Source organism: Pempheris klunzingeri, chromosome 15 (genome assembly GCF_042242105.1).
Source record: "Pempheris klunzingeri isolate RE-2024b chromosome 15, fPemKlu1.hap1, whole genome shotgun sequence".
Lineage (NCBI taxonomy): Eukaryota > Metazoa > Chordata > Actinopteri > Acropomatiformes > Pempheridae > Pempheris > Pempheris klunzingeri.
The window spans coordinates 18,478,751-18,499,878 of NC_092026.1; the positions used below are offsets into that span (position 1 = coordinate 18,478,751).

Consider the following 21,128-nt stretch of genomic DNA (forward strand, 5'->3'; position numbering starts at 1 on the left):
AAAATAGATCCAAAGTACTTATGTTATGTAAAAGCCTTAATGGATAGGACTGCATTACAAACTTCTCCATATCCTAAACGTGTCTAATGTCGTGCTTTCGGTGTATTGTTTCGCTCTGATATAAGGGTGCGTACAGTAAAGTGGGTGTACTGTAGAATCTGTTTCGTAGCCGCCAAATTCCTTTATTTAGAGCTGACTTTGGCTGACCCCAGAGCCACCATCTGTCCTCCTGCGTGCCAGGAGAGTCCGCACTGTTCAAACACCGCCCCTGTTGTTATCAAAGAGCACTGCTCTGCATGGCCAAGCCCTCCCTTAATCTCTGACAGTGCGACGAAAAAAGCTTCTAATTCAGCAATAACCACAACCGAATGAGGTGGATTTGAGTGCTGCGTTTATGCAAATAAAATAAAAAAAATAATAATAATATGCACCAAAAAAAAGCTGAATAATGTGCATTGGCTGCAGTACACATTTTATACAGTGAAAATGTAGAAAATTGAAACTCAAAACTGTCTCCAGTCTTTTGAGGCAAAAAGGTTTCTTTAAGTGTTTTATTCTACACCTTTAAAAAGGAAAACCAGTCCAACACTGTGAGAAAAATGTTTCCTTCTCCCTCTTCTATTCTCATTTTCTTGCCATTTGTCCTGCAGGATCTTATGCATCATTTGGTCTTGAGAAATCATTTTCAATTGGAATCCTGAACATAGTTCATTCATATTGGATATTTTAGTAGTATTAGCTTTTCTCGTTGTATTCCTGTTCCTACTTTTTTTCAGTTTATAAAACTCTGTGTCACATTCGTCTAAATAACAGCGCTATATTGCATCAGTTGCTCTGGCCTGTGTCCCCTTCACTTCACTGCTTACCCTCTCTGGTCCTTCCTTTCTCCTCCTCCATCTCCTTGACCTGTCCTGTGGTCGGAGGATGGGGGCTCCAGATGGTGGAGCACCAGCAGCAGAAGGGGGACCCTCGGGGGGGCACAAAGGCCTGCCAGCGGGGAGCCAAACATGACCAGGGCCAGACAGCTCTTTAGCACCAAATTAGCCTGGGATGAACGTGTGACACATTTACATGCTGTTAATACCATCAAAGGGGTATTTGGGCGTCCGCTGTGGCCTTTACAGCTTAACTGGCCTAATCAGTAAAATTTCACAGTCCTTTAAGACGAGTTTAAACGTTTCTCAGAGGAAAGCTGCCTGCTACAACTTTATTTCCTGGATAAAATCATAAAAGAATATGTTAATACTGATTTTATGGGTCAGCTTAAGGCAATTCTGCACAAAACAGCTGTGAGGACATGCTGACCTGGCTGCTGTATTTCTTGTACTGTGACGTCCAAGATGAAAAAGTCACCAGATAATGTGTCTAAGATAAAGAGGGGTTGTAGACTGGCCTTTTTTTCTGTCAGCAGCACCAAATCCTCACCCCAAAACTACCCTACGGGACCGAGACACATCTGAACTGAGTCTCCCCGCCGCTTGAAACGTCCCTGCTGACCTATTCATGTGTGATTCTCTGAACCCTGTCGCTGCTACGTTGTCTATTTGAAGGACGTCTTAAAAATGTTGCAGGTAAGGTGCTGAGACATCAGCGTCCAAAACAAAAAAACAGATTTGTAGGTGGAATCTTATTGGGTTAAAAAATGAGTAGATCTTATGCATAATAGACATTATTACATACATACATCAGAATTAAACCGTTTAGGATTTCAAATTGACCAAGATGCCGTTATAAATCAAATACTGTCTACTCTGTGGAGGTTACAGCAAATTCTGCATAATAGATTCAAATCATAGTGAAAGTAGTAATGGTCCACTGTGCACCACAAGAGGTCACTACTGATTCAGATATGACACTCTGTCAGACACACTGTCACCTCTGACAGGTGGATAATTACAGTATATTTACATTTTAGTTATTTAGCTGGTGCACTAAATGAATCCAGAGTGAGTGTGTTTTCTGTACGCTCAGGGGTTGAGCATCTCAAATATAAAATTGTCTGCAAATCCCTTTGTACTTTCTTTGGATTTTGTACTTTCCACTTTACTTTCCACTAATCCACGTCTTCTTTAAGGTTTCTTTTTTGCTTTATATGATTAAAAAGGGGTTGATTATGTTTTAGAGAGTCATTTACTGATCAGTACAAAGAAAGATTCCTTTCTTTTGACCTCCTGTACAAGAAACACAGGCAGCAAAAGTGATTATTAGATAGTAAAACAACAGTGGATGATAAGATGAGAGTATTCCTGAGGCTACGCACTCTGTGATGATATATAAGAATTTTACTGGTATAAGCAAGTGCTTTCTCATTCTTATGCATTATGCATTCTGTATTAGCTGTGTTTTCCCGTCTCTTAGGAGTAACTCTGCTCTTCCATGTCTCTTATATTAGTGGATCTTATAGTTACGAGTACTGGGCAACATTCTGGTCAACTAAGCGTGAGAAATGGTCCCAATTTGGTAACATGTTACCAAATAATTTGCATTTAATGAGCAAAATGCCTGCATGTATGATAAATATCATCATTTTATTGAGTCCGAAGAGCCCAGATACCACTTTTGTTTGCTCTTGAGATATATGAGGACCTTGTTTCCTAAGACCTTACATCTGGTGAGCATGAAAGTTCATTCTTGGCCCATGAAACAATAGTTCAACGGAGAAAAAACACTCACTTGGAGCTCTAGCCACGTCTCATGGTCAAAGTGGAGGGAGTTTGCAGACATCATACAGTTTGCCGCTGAAAACTTTGGAAAAACTTTAAAAAAAAAAGTAAAAGAAAAAAAAACATTATCATTTAATATAATTTAATATTGATATAAAAACTATAAAATAAATGACCATGCAAGCACTAAAACTTCTTTTTAACTTGCACAAACTAATAACTTTGTGTTTGGTTTCACAACAAGAGGTCGATTTGTCATCTTGGGGAGAAACATTCAATAAATCATGTCTCTAAGGACCTTGAACTATGCTAAAGACCTGTCCTTGGGGAAAATTTGATGTGACACATGCTTATTTAGTGTCAGTTTGTTCAGTGAATCTTGTTTCGTCTCTGAGCACTTCTCTACCACTCTAGTAAAACATCCTCTGGTGCTGGTAAAGGCTCTGACCTTTGACCTTGCTGCTTAAAACCTGAAGCGCGTTCTCCTGTTGGATGGTGAGCAGCTCCGTACCAGAACACCTACTAAATGTCCAAAATGGGAAGACTATTGTTATGCTCCCGTCAGCGAAAAAATAGCCCAGTGTGATTACACATTTCCTCTGTGTCACCTTTTGTGAAAAGCAGCATGAACGATTGCTCATATTACCCAAAGTTGCGGCTGTTTAATCGGTTGTGACAGCTGCTGAGGCTGTGGTTGGTGGCCTGTGAGCGCTCCAGCTGTGTTGAGAGTTAAAATAGCCTCACAGCTGCACGCTGGCACTAAATGGTGGAGCGATCCCGTTTAACCAGTGCCTATGTAAACCACACACACACTTTCCACGTACTTAAAATTCAGCGGCTTGCTTCTCTTTTCATGATCTCAATAAACTTCGTGTTGCTCCCCTTCTCGGCCTTATGGCCACTACAGGCCGCACTCTTCAGTCTTCTTTGCTGTCATTAGGAATTGAGCAAATCATACCTTTTCTGAAATGATAATTTGGGGGAATCAGGAGTGAAAACTGGCAAAGAACTTCTCGAAAATATGGAATCTGATCTAGTGGCTCAGGTGGATGTTTCTTACAGTAGCGCGGTCCCTTTGGTGCAGGCGTGTTCAGTGGCACATGTGGTCCATGTGCCGGGGCAGCTGTTCCTGAAAGCTCCACGGACGGATTTGGACTGCTTTTCATTTAAGGGTTTGGTTCAGTTTCAGACTTGGGTGGAACGATGGACTGAAATAGTAAAGGAGCAGGTGCACGAGAAGCCCTGTGGCTTGATGTATCATAAAGTGCACTAATAAAAGTAATATATCATTGCTTAGCAAAAGGAAATGTGGGTCTGTGATGGAAATATGCACACTGATAAAAGTTAGATCGCTGTGCTTGTGGAGACTTGAATTTCTTATAAAGTCATCAGCAGCCTTAATCTCTGCCTGATCCCAATTCTAACCTTAAATCTGAACTCAGGCCCAAACAGCCAGTCTGGTAACAAAGCGGGACCAAGAAAAATGTCAGAGGATTTTACTCACTTTCTATTCTTGTGAAAACACATCGATAGGCTGCAGTAGCTCTAATCTGCATTCTAATCAATCCATGTATTGATTTTAATAGAACCACTGGCCTGCCCCCCGTGTGAGTGTATTAAAGCTTCCCTGCCCGCCAAACATTACCCATCCTAACCACAGCCACAGGGAGGGGGGGTGGGGGGGCAGACTGAGAGTGCGGCCCTCCCTGCTCCTCTGATGCCTTCACGTTTCACTCGTAAATCCCAGTAACAAAAGTTAGAGGTCCCAGATGCGATTTTTTTCCTCAGCAGTTTCCCCCCTTTGCATATTGATTTTTTTTTAATATACTTGTTCAATAACCAGAAAGTTTTTGCTGAGATAAATCATATTTCCTTACTTATCCAAGCTAACAAATTGCTTGATGTTAGGGTGTCATCAATTCAAAGTGAGGGAAAGAAATGATGTGACAGCCCTTTTTCATGATCTCTTAAGTATTTATGGCTACTTATTCACAACAATGTGACAAAGAGGCCTAAAACACAGCCGTCTGGACAGATAGCCAGAAGCTACAGGACAATTAAGGATTCTCGAATCCTTAATTTTGAATTCTTGAATCGTCGGATCTCTTTCTTAATTACAGAGTTTGGTCTAGGCCTGCTCTTTGTGGAAAGCGCCTTGAGATAACGCTGTTTTGAACCGGCACAATATAAACAAAGACTGATTGATTGATTGATTGATTGACAACAGACACACGTGTAGCCCCATGTATGTGTTCATTAAGTTATATCCTGAAGGAAATGTGACTTTATTGCACTGCTGTAGCCTGGTGATTCAGATGTTCTCTGTTTTAGCACTATTGTTTCTTATAAACTGAGGCAAGACAAAGACTGAGACAACTAAAACCTAAAATGAGATTAGAGATGCAACCATTAATAATTTACAGATTCACAGTAATAAAATGTATTAAATTAATATAAATGACATTTTTACATCTTAGCCTTTAATTCTACCTGCCTCTACCCTACCCTCAATAGGCGACTTTCTTTGAGGTATATTTGAATTTGGTCAACACAACCAGGAAAACGAACGCTCTCCTGCTGCAATATTACATTATGTATTGATTTCTTCTTTTTCTCATATTGACAAACTCATACTCACAATTGGTTCATATTTGAAATTACTGTTTGTCATCCTTATCGGACGCTGCACTCTGGTTTCCGACTTTCCCGTGCGCGCCTGAATGCAACACGTGACCGAGCATGAGCTCAGCGGAGGGACGAGGACCGGGGAGCTAAACAGGTGGTCCGCAAACACACACTAAACAATGTCGTCCGGCGGGGAGAAGCGGAAACACCTCTAGTCCCCGCTCCTACGGAGGAATACCGGGACAGCCGCGGAGCCGAACTAACAAAAAACCCATGCTCCTTTTTTATTTTCGCACGGGTTTCTCCTCCTCCTCCACCACCTCCTCCTCCTCTCGGTTTTACTCCGAATCTGGGCAAGATCTCGGATCCTAAACCATGAAAGTCACGGTGTGTTTTGGCAGGACCCGGGTGGTGGTGCCGTGCGGGGATGGAAATATTAAAGTCCACACACTCATCCAGCAGGCTGTCATGAGATACAAGAAGGCTATCGCCAAGGTAAGTGGCGGCTACTTTGTTTTCTTGCGGCTTTTGTTTTCCTGGAAACAATGTTGCGACGTCCTGGGGGCTCTGCGGGCGCACACAATATGGCGCAAACTTGAATTAAACCCAATGACGGGGGAAAGGGGAGCCTGCTCCCGCTGTCTTCTGCTCGCTGGTTCGGCGTGCGAGCACCCGAACGCTGCATGAGAGTGTTTGTCGCCGTGTGTTGGTGCTTTCAAAGAAAGGCGCACCGCCATTGTGGTTCTTGTGTTTGTAAACCCACAAAAACTTCCTCTGGGATTTTTGCTGCGGCACCGAACAAAGTAGTCCGTTCTTTCTCGCAGCTTAGAGGCGGAAAACAGGAGTTTTCTTGCACATTTCTGCACCAGCACACGCCTGTAGACGTAGTAACCCAGTTGTAAGACCTCAGTTTTTGCCTCTGAAAGTTGCCAGCAGAGATTAGCCTACTAGCAAGTTAGCCAGCGGGCTGCAAAAGTAGGACTGCAGACTGAGGCGCGTAGGCTTCAATGCTGAGCAATGCGATTGGCAACAGGAAAGACCTCTCAGTCTAATCCACACTGTGTTTTAAGGTGGAAAATGGACAAACTCATGGTTCCACTTGGAATGAGCTCACTTTTGGTGTCAGGGAGGGTTAGCTGGAGTGTCCAAGTGAGGACAGAGGATGAGAGTTCAGGTCAATCAATGATGCTCCAGTGCATCAACACAGGCCCCTGTTTGCTAAGTTTTATTGCATTCTAGTTTCGGAGCAGTTTTTGGACCAAAATGCAGAATTCCCAGAGAGGACGCTGCCCCGGGCTGCATGGGTGTCTGAGCAGGGTCCAGGCCCCTCAGGTCAGGGAGGGAAACTGCAGTGCCAAGCAGCTCCAGCTGACCGGTGGAGGCATGGACCTGACACATAAATCTTGGAGATAAAAGCGAAGCTAAGAAAACTTGCAGCATGGTGTTGGGTTAGCAGCAGATAACCTCTGAACCAGCGCCGTGCTTCATGTTCAAGGCTCTCTGGTTTGATCAGATAAGACGAGAAGATATAAACATTCTGTAATCATGTATGTCCTGGATCCTGCAAATCAGACATCAGCACCGTGATTATTTCCTCAAATCTTCTGGTTATGGAAAAACCTAACTTTGGCCCACACTTCCTCGACTGTAATCTAAGTTTATCATTTATTTCCACAGTCAGTAATTGATCCACAAATGGTAATTTGATTAATTTGCTTCACTGTCCAGCCTTTGCTTAAGGTACAAATATGTTAAGGCAGCCACTCAAGTTTCATGAATAATTAAAGCGTTGCCCTTCCCTGTGCTAACTTTAAGGCAGTCTCTTTTTGTTGTATGATAGCGACCTAGAAGTCATACTGTATCCTCCTCTCCTTTTGAATAATTCAGTGTGAGCAGAGGAGCGCAGGAGAATATCTCTGCGTGGTTGAGAGGCAGGAGGTTCCACCCTGCATGTACAGATACTAGATCCTCTTCTTCGGCTTCATGCAAAGTGGGATTGCATTGTTCTTTTAAAGAGGGAAAAAATGCAGGGTAACCTAACGCATATAATAGCCACTGCAATATGGATTCAGAGCTTGGAATATTCTTATCATTGCCACTTTTGATTTCCCTTGAAAGAACCAAACGTAGGTGACGGTGCATGAGTTACATGCATTGTATGATCTTGTGTGTGTAAGACAGAGTGTTACCCAAGATGATCACTGCGATAATCGTAGAAGTGTGAAGAGTCAGACATCATGTCTGTCTGACTGAAAGTGACTGGAGTGTGACAGAGCTTTTCATTTCAGCTTTCCACGTGGGGGTGAAGTTTCGAACGTGCTGCAGACCTGAGGAGCACGCAAGAGAAATTGGAAAGATAGATCACACTCATAGGACAGTTGGGGGGAAAAAGGAGTCACCCATTCTTATGTTAACTTAGAGGCTGGAAAACATAAATGCACTGCTGTTTGAGGCTACACATTCACGTCTCAGTCTCTGTTCTCCAAGCTTTGATCTAAAACCCTAAAATCTACAATAAAAAAAATCCAGAGCTGCTCATGAACTCCCCACCCACAACAAAACACGCTGCCACAAAACACAACACCCTTGTCATTTAATCACCTCAGATCTGCATTTACTGCTCTTGTCCCACCCTGCCTACATTTCCTTCGACCAGGGCCGGGCATTTTTATGCCCCATGTTTAGCAAGTGTCTCGGGATGTTGTGTTGAAGATCACAGCTTAACCCGCCTTAATAGGAGGCCCAAATTTAGGTTGGTTTTCCTGCTTTAGAGTTTGTGTGGACCTTCATGCAACTTCCCCTGTCATTAGAGAGGAATGCTTCCTGCAGAAACGATGAAAACGGTCCACTTCTGAGGGTCTTAAGCCATCTCATAACTTTGGAAGTAAGAAGAGGGGGACACCAGGATAAGTGGTCACAGACTATTTGTACAACTCTCCTCAGACAGAATTCTCACAGGACTTGAGAGAGGGAACACTTTTGCCAGCTTCACAGTCTCTGAGCGTCTTGAGAATTTAAACAGTGTCAGATTATCCTCACCAACGTTCACCTATTTCCTATCTATTATACTCACTGTGGCAGGCAGCTAAAACAGAACCCTTAGATGAAAAACCGTCTGGTGGATTAATGCCCCAAACGCTTAAGTGACACAAGCATTGACATGTCAGAAGAACCATGAGATTTGTCTCTGTTTGACTGTTCCTAACGCCCGGGAGCCTCCAGGGGGATATTGGGTGTCTGGATTGTTGTGTCCACACCAGCACATGGCAGATTTCCATTCACAGCTTCACACTGCTGGAGTTTCCTCTGGTGGGTCTAGCCTATTGTGTACATACTTGACCGTTGAGGCTGACAGATTTAACATGACTTTGACCTGTTGCAGACAATAGGAGCAGGTGTCACGCTGTTGGTCTGGTCAAGTAAGTAGTTTTCTTTGGAAACATATTGTTGAAAATGAGGCTTTTTTTTTTGTACTAATCCATATTTTGGGTTTTAAAGAACCAGTTAGGCCTGCGAGTCATTTTTATTTTCATCAGTGACTTTTAATATTTTCCCCACAGCCTGGATGGTGCTTTCAGATTGCTTGTTTTTCTGACCAAAAGTTGGAAATTCAAACATTTTCAATTTAACATTTACACAAAACAAAAAAAAAAAGCATTAGATTTTCATATTTATGAAGCTAAAATCAGCAGTCTATGGAACTGCCAAAGTCTGTCAGCCTGTTTTTAATCTGCTCCCTGATGTCTCAAGATATCATTACACGACTTATTAACTTGATGGTGGACAGAGCCTGGAGATGAGCAGTCCTACATGCTGTGGGAGTAATCTGCTGCTAGCATGTTGGTCACCAGAAATGTGCCACATCTTCAAAGGAAAAGGCTCTTTTGAAGTTGGCCCCATTTTGTTCAGAAGAGCAACATAACTGCATGCATGAAAAGGACATTAAACTCAATATGATAATGAGGAACGATCATAGTGTCACATGTGTCAGAGAGTGCACAGGGCCAAAGGGTGCAGAGCGTTCACACAGACGGAGTTAGAGGCATGTCTTACTGAGGCTACTTTCACGCTGGAGTTGGTCGTCTGTGTCCAAATCTGAGTTTGTCTTTCAAACCTCGCTGGTCTACTTTCACGTGGACTCTCCTTGACCTTGTATGTTATTTTTCACTTGTTCTTCAGTGAAGCTTCTTATCTCTCCTGTGGCCTTGTTAACAGTGCATGAGCACTAATAATGCTGTTATCAGCAAGTCATTTACCCGATTTCACATGGTTGGACCATCATGCCATATAAACAGTAGTTACATTATTCCGTGCATGGGGCGTGTTCATATCAGGCATATTTTGAGCACTAAAGAATTTATTTGCACCTCCAGTAAGTTTCGAGCTGCACAGTCCAAGTTCAGGTGTGGACAAGTGATGTCAGTGAAATGAACCAAGATCAAACACTGGTTCTAGGCTGATTTTTAGTTGGCACTCGTTTCCATTACGACTGGAGCAAAAGAAACTAACGCACTTGCATGGTTACTGTAGGTGCTGTAGATCTACCTCATGTCAGGTCGTAAACCCAAATCATTTTACAGTTCATCTGTTTGATCCTCATGTCACCAGGCTGTACCAGCCAGGGGTTCCCGCTTCCAAAATGGGCACAGTGCGGGATTAAAAGCTTCACCGATGATCCCTGGGCCGCTGACTTTGCCCTTGACCAAACTACTGTGAAAAATGTCCTAAAACATGACCTGGCACAGAATTTCATCTCCCTAAAGGAGTCAGTCAAAGACCTACTGGTATGAACTTAAGGAAATTAGCCATGTGACGCATCCCGTGTGAAATTCAGACAACAAGATGCATGAAGATTTCAAGTATTCAACCTACTTCTGAAACCTTTGCAAATGACAGTTATCTCAAAAATGGAGAGTTCAAGACGTTACATAAAATTACTGACATTACATAAAGGGCTTTGAACAAGAGAAAAGATGACTGCAGTCAGCAGCTGCAAAGTATACCATTGTTTTTCCTTAGGACATGAGACGCTCTACACGATTGTTTTTTTCCCTCCTTTTTCCTGTTTGATGCTGGCATCACTTCGTTTCCCACAGTGCTTATTTGCTGTGCTCTGCATTTTAGATGAGCTTTTTTTTTTTAAAGTATCAATATGGCTTCCACACTGCAAGGAATTCAAGTGAGCTGTCACCCTTGTTAGTATTTGACATCATGATGTTGATGTGATAATTTTTTGACATTTTTTTTTTTGACATTTGCCAGCAGGTTTTCCCAGGGGGAGAGCGAACATGGCGTGGAGTCATTAGCAGAGTAGAGCAGCTGTTTGGAGAGTGAGAGTGAGAGAGAGAGAGAGGGAGGGGGGTGAAGTAGGAGGCTGTAAAATGCTGACTGTAGAGTTCTCAGATGGTGGGAAGGCCCGTGCTCTCCTTTTTGAAGTTCATTTACATTTTAGAAGTTGAGCTCATGCTGTTATTCAGAACTGTTAAGTAAGAGTAACAGTTGAATATGATGCCATTTCTTGAATTGTCAGTGACCCTGGGTGAAGGAGTGCAAGGACGACACGGGAGATTAAATGGTATCTCTTCAAACTTAGAATTTTATTGAAAACACATTTATATTAATGTCTACTACAAGGTGTGTCGAGGCGCATTCTAGATGAAGTATCTGCCTTGAACTGAATGTTGAACAGGTTTGGGAACACACAATCTTGTAGAATAGAGCTGTACACCTGAAACTTGCAACTTGCACTCAAGCTAGACTCTTTGAGGCTCTCTTTTAGGAGTCGGCATTCTTCAGACAAAGTGCTTGCTTTGTTAAGGCTTAATAAGACTTAACTTGAATGTTTTTAGACTTGCTGGATTTTTCTTCAAGTATTATTTGCTATACTAAGTGACCTTAAATACTAGAGTGGATTTTTAAAGGCAGATATAATAGCGATAGTTTGGAGGAGGAATAAAGCGATAGCCAATTAATCGGCGACCTCTACTAAATACGCTGATAACCGACACATCTGCTGCATAGAAAATCAGATTCCCAAAACTATCCACACAAATCCTACAACACATGATCCCTTCATTGAAAAAGAGAGCAAGGGATATAACTGTAAAGGTTGTTTTTAATGTGACACATAGCAAACTGAACTCTTGACCGTGATGGGGAAGGGGGCGGCCCAACAAAACCATAGTTAATAAGAGTCCAGATCATAACACTTAATGATACAGTCAGCTTATGTGGTTTACAGAGTGCTATGAAAACAGATTACTTGAACCCTGGCATGGATCCAGTCAGCTGAGCATTGGAACCCCAACCATGTGCACTAAAGCCGGCTACATATGGCGCCGCATCCCCTAGCAGGCCCTACAGACAAATTATGAAGAGGCTGACTAATAGCAGCCTATTTTGGGTGACGGATGCTTCAAAAATCGTCACCGGCACTCAACGTTCTTTGGTGAATACCTGCATGTTTTGAGTTCAAGTCACCCCTTTGGTTCAGCTGTAGACTTTCTTGTATAAACAGAGGGAGCTCTTGAATGTAAACTAGTGCAGGAAGAAGGAATCAGGAAACTCATAGAACCTTTTTACAATATCTAAACTACTCTGCTCTGATGTTTTTTAGTCCGTCTTAGCTGACTGAGCCTTCTAAGCTGGACACCATAGCTTATTTATGAAGGTGATTCTTAGCATGTGTTTGTGCAAATGCAGGGTTGGATATTGAGAGCCTGTGTTTTCAGGACAAAATACAGTCACTGAGGCTGACCACAAGTGTGAGTCAGATATTATTTAACTTCAAGATGAGTTAATGACTCGGATGTTAAACGTGAGTCCTGTCGAAGTAGGACTTCACTCATTTCAAAATAAAGACATACTTTGTCAACTTTTTGAAACATGCAACCGTATAAAACATCTGGTATGAAATGAAAACTCACAGTCTGTGTTATTGAAGTTATTAGTCATTTGAGTGATTGCTTACAGAACAGTGTCATTACTTGTGTGGAGAACACTGTTGTATTCATCTCTGTTCAGTCAGCTCAGGTTGAATTTACTCAGGAGTTTTGTGGTTCGTGCCACAGCAACATTTAAAGGGTCTGAACCGATAGTTATACTAAGCTGGCCAGACATAAACGGGTAGTCATCAACTTTCTCCCATAATAAACACGGAGGTTACGAAGCCCAGACATTGTCTGCAAGTGCCTCCTGAAAGGAACAATGTTCTCTTTGGACTTTTAGTCTTCTGGTCAGTTTGAGGCAGCAGCACAAATATGGAAAAAGCCTTTACCTTTCAGTTGCCTTTTCTAATGTAGAAACTTGAGTGTAAGAGACAGAAAGCTGTCCAACACTCTTTCAAGCCGTACCACATTGACTTTGCTCCATAGGTCTGCCAGGCTGGCCTAACAATCATCATTTACTTAATGCAGCTGAAGATTATCGTCATGAATACCCTGCTGATTATTTTTCACTGATCATTTTTATGGACTGGTCCAAGAAATGTCAGAAACCGGCGAGAAATTCCCAATGCAGTTTCCCAGATCCCACACTGATGTCTTCAAATTGATGTTTTTTTTAAATGTATTAGATTTACTATCCTGTGAGACTAGGCCATTGTCATCACTGTAGAGGATAAAACCTGCCAAAGCTTTTGCATTTTTGCTTTAAGAATAATAATGATAAACAAAATTGTTGACAGTACACCAGTTTATTGATCGACTAAGCATTTCAGCTGTACTTAATAAAAATAGCAATATCACAATGTAAGAATGCTCCTTTTACTGAAGTGAAAAGGACACTATTTCCCTCTGAAATATAGTGGAAGGGTTGCAGAAACTGGAAATACTCACATCAGTGTCAGTGTTGTACATAAAGGTTTTTGTTTTATCACAATTTGTTTCTTATTTCTATCACTCTGAGACCTAGAAACAGCTATTGAATAATTCCAATAGCTGAAAGAAACACGAGCGGTGAGGTGATCAGACAGGTTGTAAACAAACCCGTCAGTCACTCAATCTTATTTGGAAGAGAAGGCGAATAATATATTCTAAACAAACTCTCTAGTGATGTGTCTGTGTTCTCAGGTCTCAGAAATTACATTGGTTTACTGTAATTGATCGAAAAAGACTTCTTTAAGTACAACATTGAATAACTTATGTAGTTACTTAGACTAGGTTACAGGTTTCCTTTCCCCACAGTATCCAGCATGTGGCTATAAAAATGACCAACACAAATCACCGACTGCCCCATCTGCCCTCCCTTCATCTGCTCATTTAGTGCGAGTTGCTTTAAACCAGAGTATCGGCTCAATGTAAAATTAATGTGCACTTGTTTTCAACAGGCAGACTGGCCTTGTTCACAGGCCCGAGTGTCCCTTGTCCACCCAGCAGACAGACACTGGCTGAAATGTGAAGGACCCGCTGTGTGTGGAGCACTGAGTACAGGGAGAGGATTGTCCCTGAGGAATGTCAGGACACTGAACAAACTGCAGCACAGCTCAGATATACTGTATCATTCAGCACGGCCTGGAGATTCGAGTCTGAGGACTTCATATACTTGCTAAACTATCGTTCTCTTCTCTGCAATAGTGGCCTAGATCTTGTATTCCTGCTCCTGCTCGGTAGTCTTCTTTGTTTAGATGCTGGTTTATTATTTTCCTCCTCCTGCCTCTGAAATTCCTGCGAGATTCTTCTTGCCAGCGTCTTAAAATTTCATTTTATTTTCCCCCCTCACAACAGAGCCTGTTGTTCTCGCCCAGCTGTTAATTGCCAGCGTCTAAATGAGAAACCTGGTGGTTTTGTGATGCAAAGACGCAAAGTGCGAAGCTTAGACCGCCAAGCATTTTCTCCATGGAAACCCAAATGCATTTCAAAGGGGATGGAGGTCCTGCATTGGCATAGTCCAAATATTTGAAACGTGGTGATACTTGTAGACAAGAGTAAGGTTTAGCTTAGACATGGAAAACCACATGCTGCTCAGAGGGTGAGGAGCCCACATTAGCATAACCCAAATGATTTATGAGTGTAGATTAATGATGTCTCTTGAAATTGAATTCAGTACTTAGGCTGATGAGGCTTTGTCTGCTAAATATAGGACAGGCCAAGCGAGAGCTCTGCCTTTGACAGATAGATGATTATTGGCCTTTGGGCAGAGCAGAGGCATGAGGGCCTTGAACTTCATTCTTCATCTGTGTGATGTCCCTCCTTGCGGTCTGCTGGGGTGTCTTGGTTATTCCGGCTTGATGTAGCTTACCTGATCCTGTGATCCCTGGGATTTAAACCATCCTTAACATGCCCTGCAGTGTAGTGCTTAATTAGTTAATCAACAAATTGTCTTGTTAGCCAAAAATGATTGTTTTAGCTTTGTGCTGCTTTACTGTTTAACATCAATGTAATTTGAAAACATAATAGGTTTGGATTGTTGGTTGGACTAGACAAGAAATCAGCTTGGACTGGAAGATTGTGATGAATTGTGTTGATGTCATATTTTGCACACAACACGGCAGCACAGTTACCATGGAGGAGGCTGAAGTTACTGCACTATTTACGAATGGTATCCATCTTGTGTGATGTTGTCTTAACTTTCCATCCATGCATTGGTTTCATTGCTGACAAGGCTAATTCCACACTCCACTGGTTCAGTGATTTAAGTTAAAATACATGTTTTTTTTGTTTTAATTATATATATTTTGGATAGTCCCTTTTTCCTACTCTGTGAACCAGTTTGTGACATCTGTGAAATTGAATTTGGACCGTTTGGATGTGGCTAAGCCATGGTTTTCATGTGTTGACCAACTTTTTGCATAAATGTCATGGGGCAGAAGAATGCCAACACATTTCCACACAGTTTTTCTGTGCTATTGAGCTTGATGAGCAATGATGGCTCTAGTTGTAGCTCTAGTTTTAATACTGAAATGGCGTAACCACTTTAACATGTTGATATCTGCCTGTTTGCTTTGAATGACAGGCTGATTTCCCTAAGTTTGTGATAGATGAAAGACAGGCTTTGATTCATTGCCACCTCTGAGATTCCACGCCTTCATTCTCTCCTGGGTGTGTTTTTGACATGGCTGGTCTGCACTTGTCAGAATGCAGCCTACACAGTAATTTAATATTCACCGTTCATACAGAGAGGCTGTGAAATCATCAGACTGTCAGGGATTCACAAAACCCAATGTATTTGTGAACCTGATCAAACAATAATTTATAGAGAATGGGATTTTATGCACCCACTCAAAGGATCACAGACAGTGTTGTAAGTTATTTAATCATTGCAATTTTAAGGTGAAAATAGTAGTATATTACAGATTCCTGATCACAGTACTTTTTTAAAGTAGAGTGGAGCACACGTACAGTTGAGTTCCTCCACTGAAATCAAATCAGAGCAGCTTCTTCCAGTTTCAGTCAGCTGGAGACACTACTGTATGGGAGACTGTACCTGCTGCTCAACAGGAAAATCTGCTTTCTGACTGACCAGCTAGCTGATGCTGCAATATTCCATGTAAGGAATCTCCCTCATGTCTGGACTTTAGCTGTCACAAACACCGTAACGTGCTTTCTCTTTCTCTATCGATGGTAGGTGCTTGTTTTTATGACTGCGAACTTCCCTCTCGGCACAACTACACAAGCATCGCGTTGAGTGACAGACCCAGACTACAATGGATGATGCAAGAACTCTGCACCTGAATGCTTGCATAGTGCATCCATATGTTGTACTGCCAAATTTCTGTCTGTCAGACATGTTGAGCAAAGCAGTAGATTTTAGTTTAGTCACCACGTCTGCCTTTCTGCAGCTTGCAGCATTAGTGCAGCTGGATCTTAAATGTGACAAAACTGCAATTGTTTGTTGGAGACCAGAACAAGTATAGACTTTATCCTAATGCACTTCTTCTTTTCTTCTGTGTGCTGTGCAGTTTTTACCCCCATTAGACACTGTAAAATCCTACAAAACTGCGTAAATATAATGCATTAGATTTTTGTGCGCAGTCTACATTGGCCCCAACCAAAAGTAAACACTTGCTGGTTGAAAATATTCAGCTCAATAATTTAATTCGCAAACATGTCTAAACATTTAATGTCTCTATTCTTTCACCTAACATCTGATAGGCAGTTTAGTACAAGCGTGGTAGAGCAGGCAGGGCTGCGATGGCCTCTGAGAGTTGGAGTGCAGGAGTGAGTCAAGCAGCTGAAAGCATTCAACGGTGTCAAACACTCACCCACATCTTGAACTGGTTCTCACTTAACCTAACTTGGCCAATGCCAAGAGAGAAAATTGAACTCCTCTGGTTATGCAACTGCAAGTATTGACCCCAAACCAACACTTCTTCCAAAGCTAGGTAGCTAGCCAGGTAAATATTTAAATGCAACATTTTGAACAATGTATAGCATTTAGGCCTTTGCATTGCTCATTGGTTTTTCGTGTCTGCTTCAGCACTTGGATTTCCGGATATTAAACTCAGGATTGGTTTCAAAGCTACAGTGTCTGGTTTTAAGTTTAGGTGAAGTTGGTGAAGGAGGACATCTCAGTCCAGACGGGATAGATTGAGAGGTGCCTGGCAGCGGAAGAGCGATTTCCCATTTCCTGTCCCTCATCATTAGTATGCAGGGAGTCAGTGGTGAGGAAGTGCATCAAGTCGACCGGGGCCAGCTGAGCTACTAGACGGACCAGAATGTTCTAAATGTGTCTGGTCGGTAAACTGAGCTTTTCAGCTCCAGATTCCACCAGATTCAGGTGCATAGCAGAAGAGAACTTGCTGTACTGCTAGCAGATGGAAAGGAAAGAGCAGTACACATAAATCCCACGGGGAACTGAGGTTGATGAGCACTGATGTGGCCTAGCTGAAACTGAGGCTGAAACAGCTGATTTATCTAACTGTCAAGTACAGTAAACATTCAGGAATGGTTTTGAAGACAGAACACTGAGACCTCAAGGAAGCTGTATAGTCATCTAGCTTTGTTTGTTCAGACACTTGGCACCAGCAGGGGTGTATGAAGATGAAAGAGGCAGCCATAACTTGGTGAAACCAGAAATAGTGTCAACCAAACAAGGGGAAGAACAATAGTGGAGCTCTGGCAAAAGACCATCCCAAATACTGTAAGAGTAGGAGATTTAATTAGCACTTGGTCTGTGGGAAACACAGAAGGCAGTAAAGAAAGTTAACGCAGAAATGCAGAAAATGCAATGAACAGAAAAGGAGAGACAAAACACAAGCAACAAAACCAATAGTGAATAACCACACAGTAGATGCTACGGTGGGACTTCAACGAGTGCAGCTAGTGAGCTGGTTCTTTCTGCAGAGCCCGAATCCAGCATAGATTTTAAAAATATTTGGGTTGTTTTTCAAAAATGTGATGTTTTTTCTGTAAGAATCTACTGAAGTTTCTTTCTGCAACTAGGAACCTGCCTTGGCTGCTTTACATAATGTCACAGTAGACTGGAGGACATGTTAAAAGGAAAAAACCTTCCATAAGAATTGAATTTTTAAGATTTACTCTCAATCGAACATTAGAGATTCCAAAACATTCACTTTAAAGCATCATTGCATAAATAAATCAAGGAATGAGGGAAAAAACTCTTACCATTTGTGTGTGTTTGTGTGTGTTGTCTTGCACAGGCATCCCTTTCATTTCCATTCTGAATGCATGAGTTAAACTTGAAGAAATTGCCTTTTGTAGTAAACAGTGATGGAATCTGAATGTAGCTTGAATGCAGCTTATCACAGTGGTGACAGTTGAGGCAGAAAAGGGCCTTTGCTGGATAAAAAGCTTACTGTGTGAATGAACTGTGTCAGGTTTGGCCTGGAACTGCTGCCTCTTTTGACATGATCAGACAAGATTGTGTGTGTGTGTGTGTGTGTGTGTGTGTGTGTGCGCGTGTGTGTTTTCAGCTCCTAAGTTTGCCCTCATGCACACATGAATTAGGACACCAAACCCAACACGCCTGGCATTTCAAAGAGGAGCCCATTTGTTGGAAACAAGCGCCCCATTTAGACTATCTTGATCTACGTATTGAACTGTGCCCAGAGTCTCTGCTCATCTCTCCAAAGTCTGGACTTGTTCACTCTTCTGTTGTCCTCATGTCACCTAAAGTAAACGCATAAGCATCCTGTACATGTAAGCTAAGATGGCATGGGTGTTTACTTTCCTGTGTCAATTCTGAGATTTGTCTTTTAAGGAAGGAACAATGGCTATTCATGAACCCTCCAAACACTGGTGGAGATGGATGGAGGCTTGTTAGGGCAAATCAGAAGGAAGTTAAGAAAGAAAGATGTCTTTTACATTTGGTGTGTGCACATATCCTCACGAGAAAAAAGATCAGCTTTGGATGATTTGTAAAAATGGCCAACATGTCGTTAGGTCTCCCTGACAACTGCCATAATACCATCAAGCAAGTGGTGGTGTTGATGGTAGTAGCATGACACTATGCTGCCACAAGAGAGGGAGGAGGTTATGTAGATGGTTGGGCACATGAACATCGTAGGTTTGAGCCATAGAGCACATCGTGTCCAAATCATCAAATCAATCACAAGTTTTCTTTAACCATGATTTTGTTTTTCTTAAGCTTAATCATATATCCTCTCCTTGACTTCATCGGCATTCTGCCCCAATGAGTGAAATGAGTCTGGTTGCTGAAATGGCAGCTGTGCTGTTGGATGCGACTGTTATCACTGTATTTAGCTCTTGACTTGTGCAGTCCAAAGTGACTCTAAGCATAAATGTTACAAGCTTGTGCCACTTGATTTACATTTAAAGTGACTGCAGCTTCAAACTCACACGCCCTACTTATTTCCCAATTACATGCCCGCTGCAGTAGCCTGGCCTGCTGTGTCATTTCTGGACCTCAGACTAATGGCCATATTCTTTCCTGACCCTTTTCATCCAGCTCACAGACGACCGCTTCATACTTTTCAGACAAGGCTACCGAACTAGAGCTGTTTATAAATCAATTGCGCTTCAGAGCTGATGATTTTGAATTGTTGGTTTTGTGAAGAAAACTATATGGTTGGTTATGCGGCTCAGTGGCTAAGCATTTAACAACTTAGAAAAGGTCTTTAGTCATAGGTCTTCTTTATGTGTTCAGGCTTTATCCAGTGAATATTTTGCCAATATGCAATTTCCTCATTTTTCTTCAGTTTAAAGCAAAGTCAAACTGAATCTGGCGAGGCTTTGTGCAAGCTTGGCCTGGAGACAGAGATGTTGTAAATACCTCTATCTTCACTATTCAGGCTCGATGGATAAAAAAAAAAAAAGCCTCGCTCCTGCCAAAGATTTTGATGACTTGTGCCTGAGTCCAGCTGGTTCTCTATAAACAGCAAGTGAAATATTGTCTGTTGCTCATGTTTATATTTGTTTTGACGTACTCCTTTTTCTTATTTTTAGAGAGTACCATTCAGCTATTAGATATATATACAAAGATGGCTCGATGTGATTTTGACATAACTGCTTTCAAAATGAACATGAACTGCATTCCTCTGCAGCATTTCAAACATATTTTGGCTGTAGAAATGAACAGAGGGATACTTTCCTGAATTAAGCAGAGTGGAGTTATTAACAACATCCAAGCTGAGTTATTTCGCAGTACAGGCAGACGCACAAGAATGGCATATTTCATGCTTTCCGCTACCAGAATAACGCATTAGAACTTGTCTTTAATTCCAAATATTTTGGAGAGACTACTGATGTTGCGCTTCTGTCGACTGCCTTGGACAGAAAGTTTTCTGCTATCACGTATATCCACGTCTGTTGTCTCATTGGACCAGACAGTGTTCTGACCTTGCAGTTTATCCTCTTACATCACCAGCGTCAGGACTTGCAGAGGGCGAATGAGTGCACGTATTGTTTGTGTACATGCTTCTGCGTGTATACCACTTTGCAAGCTTCTAATGCACACAAATCTAAAGTGGAATTTAAACGTCCCCATTTGCATTAAGAGTGGATCAGATATGTTTTAGCCTTTAGTGCCATTAAGCTTTGACATGACCAACAGCGAAAAACAAAAACGATGTTAAACTGTGTTAAGACAGAGATAGAGGCATTTGTAAGAGAAATAAAAGACTGCTGTGATGTCTACAAAACATATAGCAATGTTATGTACCTTCATCAGGGGGAATCCTTAATTAGATTTGTAAACCCCTGTACGCAGACATACACGTTTGACCCAAATGCCAGATGAATCTTACATACTTCTGAGGTTACGAGTGTGTAATTTCATCATATCTTTCAGAGAGCCAAAGGAAATGATCTCGTCTCCTTGCTGTAACTAACGCCCCCCCTAGTTTCTCTCCAGACTCCAGAGAAGGACGGGACTGCAATCTGCATCTCCATCTCCCAGTGCTCCAAACTCCCCTCTGCCCACATGCATCTCTACGTCCCAGCGCTATTACATCCCCCACCATCTTCACAGCCCACTTCTTTAAATAAGCCTCTCTCTCTCTCTCTCTCTCTCTCTCAGCTTTGATCCACATGTGCTTGAGCTTTGAAGAAGACAGTTCCTTTAATTTTTCTTGATTTAATGTATACAGAAATGCGTATTGTAGGGCTCTAATGAAGCTGCGAGTGTTGAAGATGCAACCAGTTTGTTGATCAGTTCTCTTGCAGCATTATCTCTTTGTGGTCTGTTCTCCTATGAAAACATTTGAACTGCTCTGCTCTCTGGCATCTCAGTCTTTTGCCAGTTTTTATCTTTCACGGTGAGATGTTGGCACATGCTGTTTTTGTGTGTGCATTTAAAAAAAAAAAAAGTTTAAACTTTCCTAAAAATGTAATATTCACTTGAAACATTCTTGCGGAACAGCAAAACCCCAACACCACACAATTTAACACCAAATGAACCAAGCATCCTGTTGTGAGGAGTCAC

General features: G+C 42.0%; 1 protein-coding gene across 3 annotated transcripts in view; it reads left to right on the plus strand.

Moving 5' to 3' along the window:
• The first annotated feature begins 5,456 nt into the window (after positions 1-5,456).
• Positions 5,457-21,128, plus strand: part of pard3ab (par-3 family cell polarity regulator alpha, b) — a 216,593-nt gene continuing 200,921 nt past the window's right edge. For all 3 annotated transcript variants that reach the window (XM_070844549.1, XM_070844550.1, XM_070844551.1), the window contains exon 1: positions 5,457-5,783. In XM_070844549.1, the coding sequence (XP_070700650.1) occupies positions 5,664-5,783 (120 nt within the window). In that variant the 5' untranslated portion in view covers positions 5,457-5,663. The remainder of the gene's footprint in view (positions 5,784-21,128) is intronic.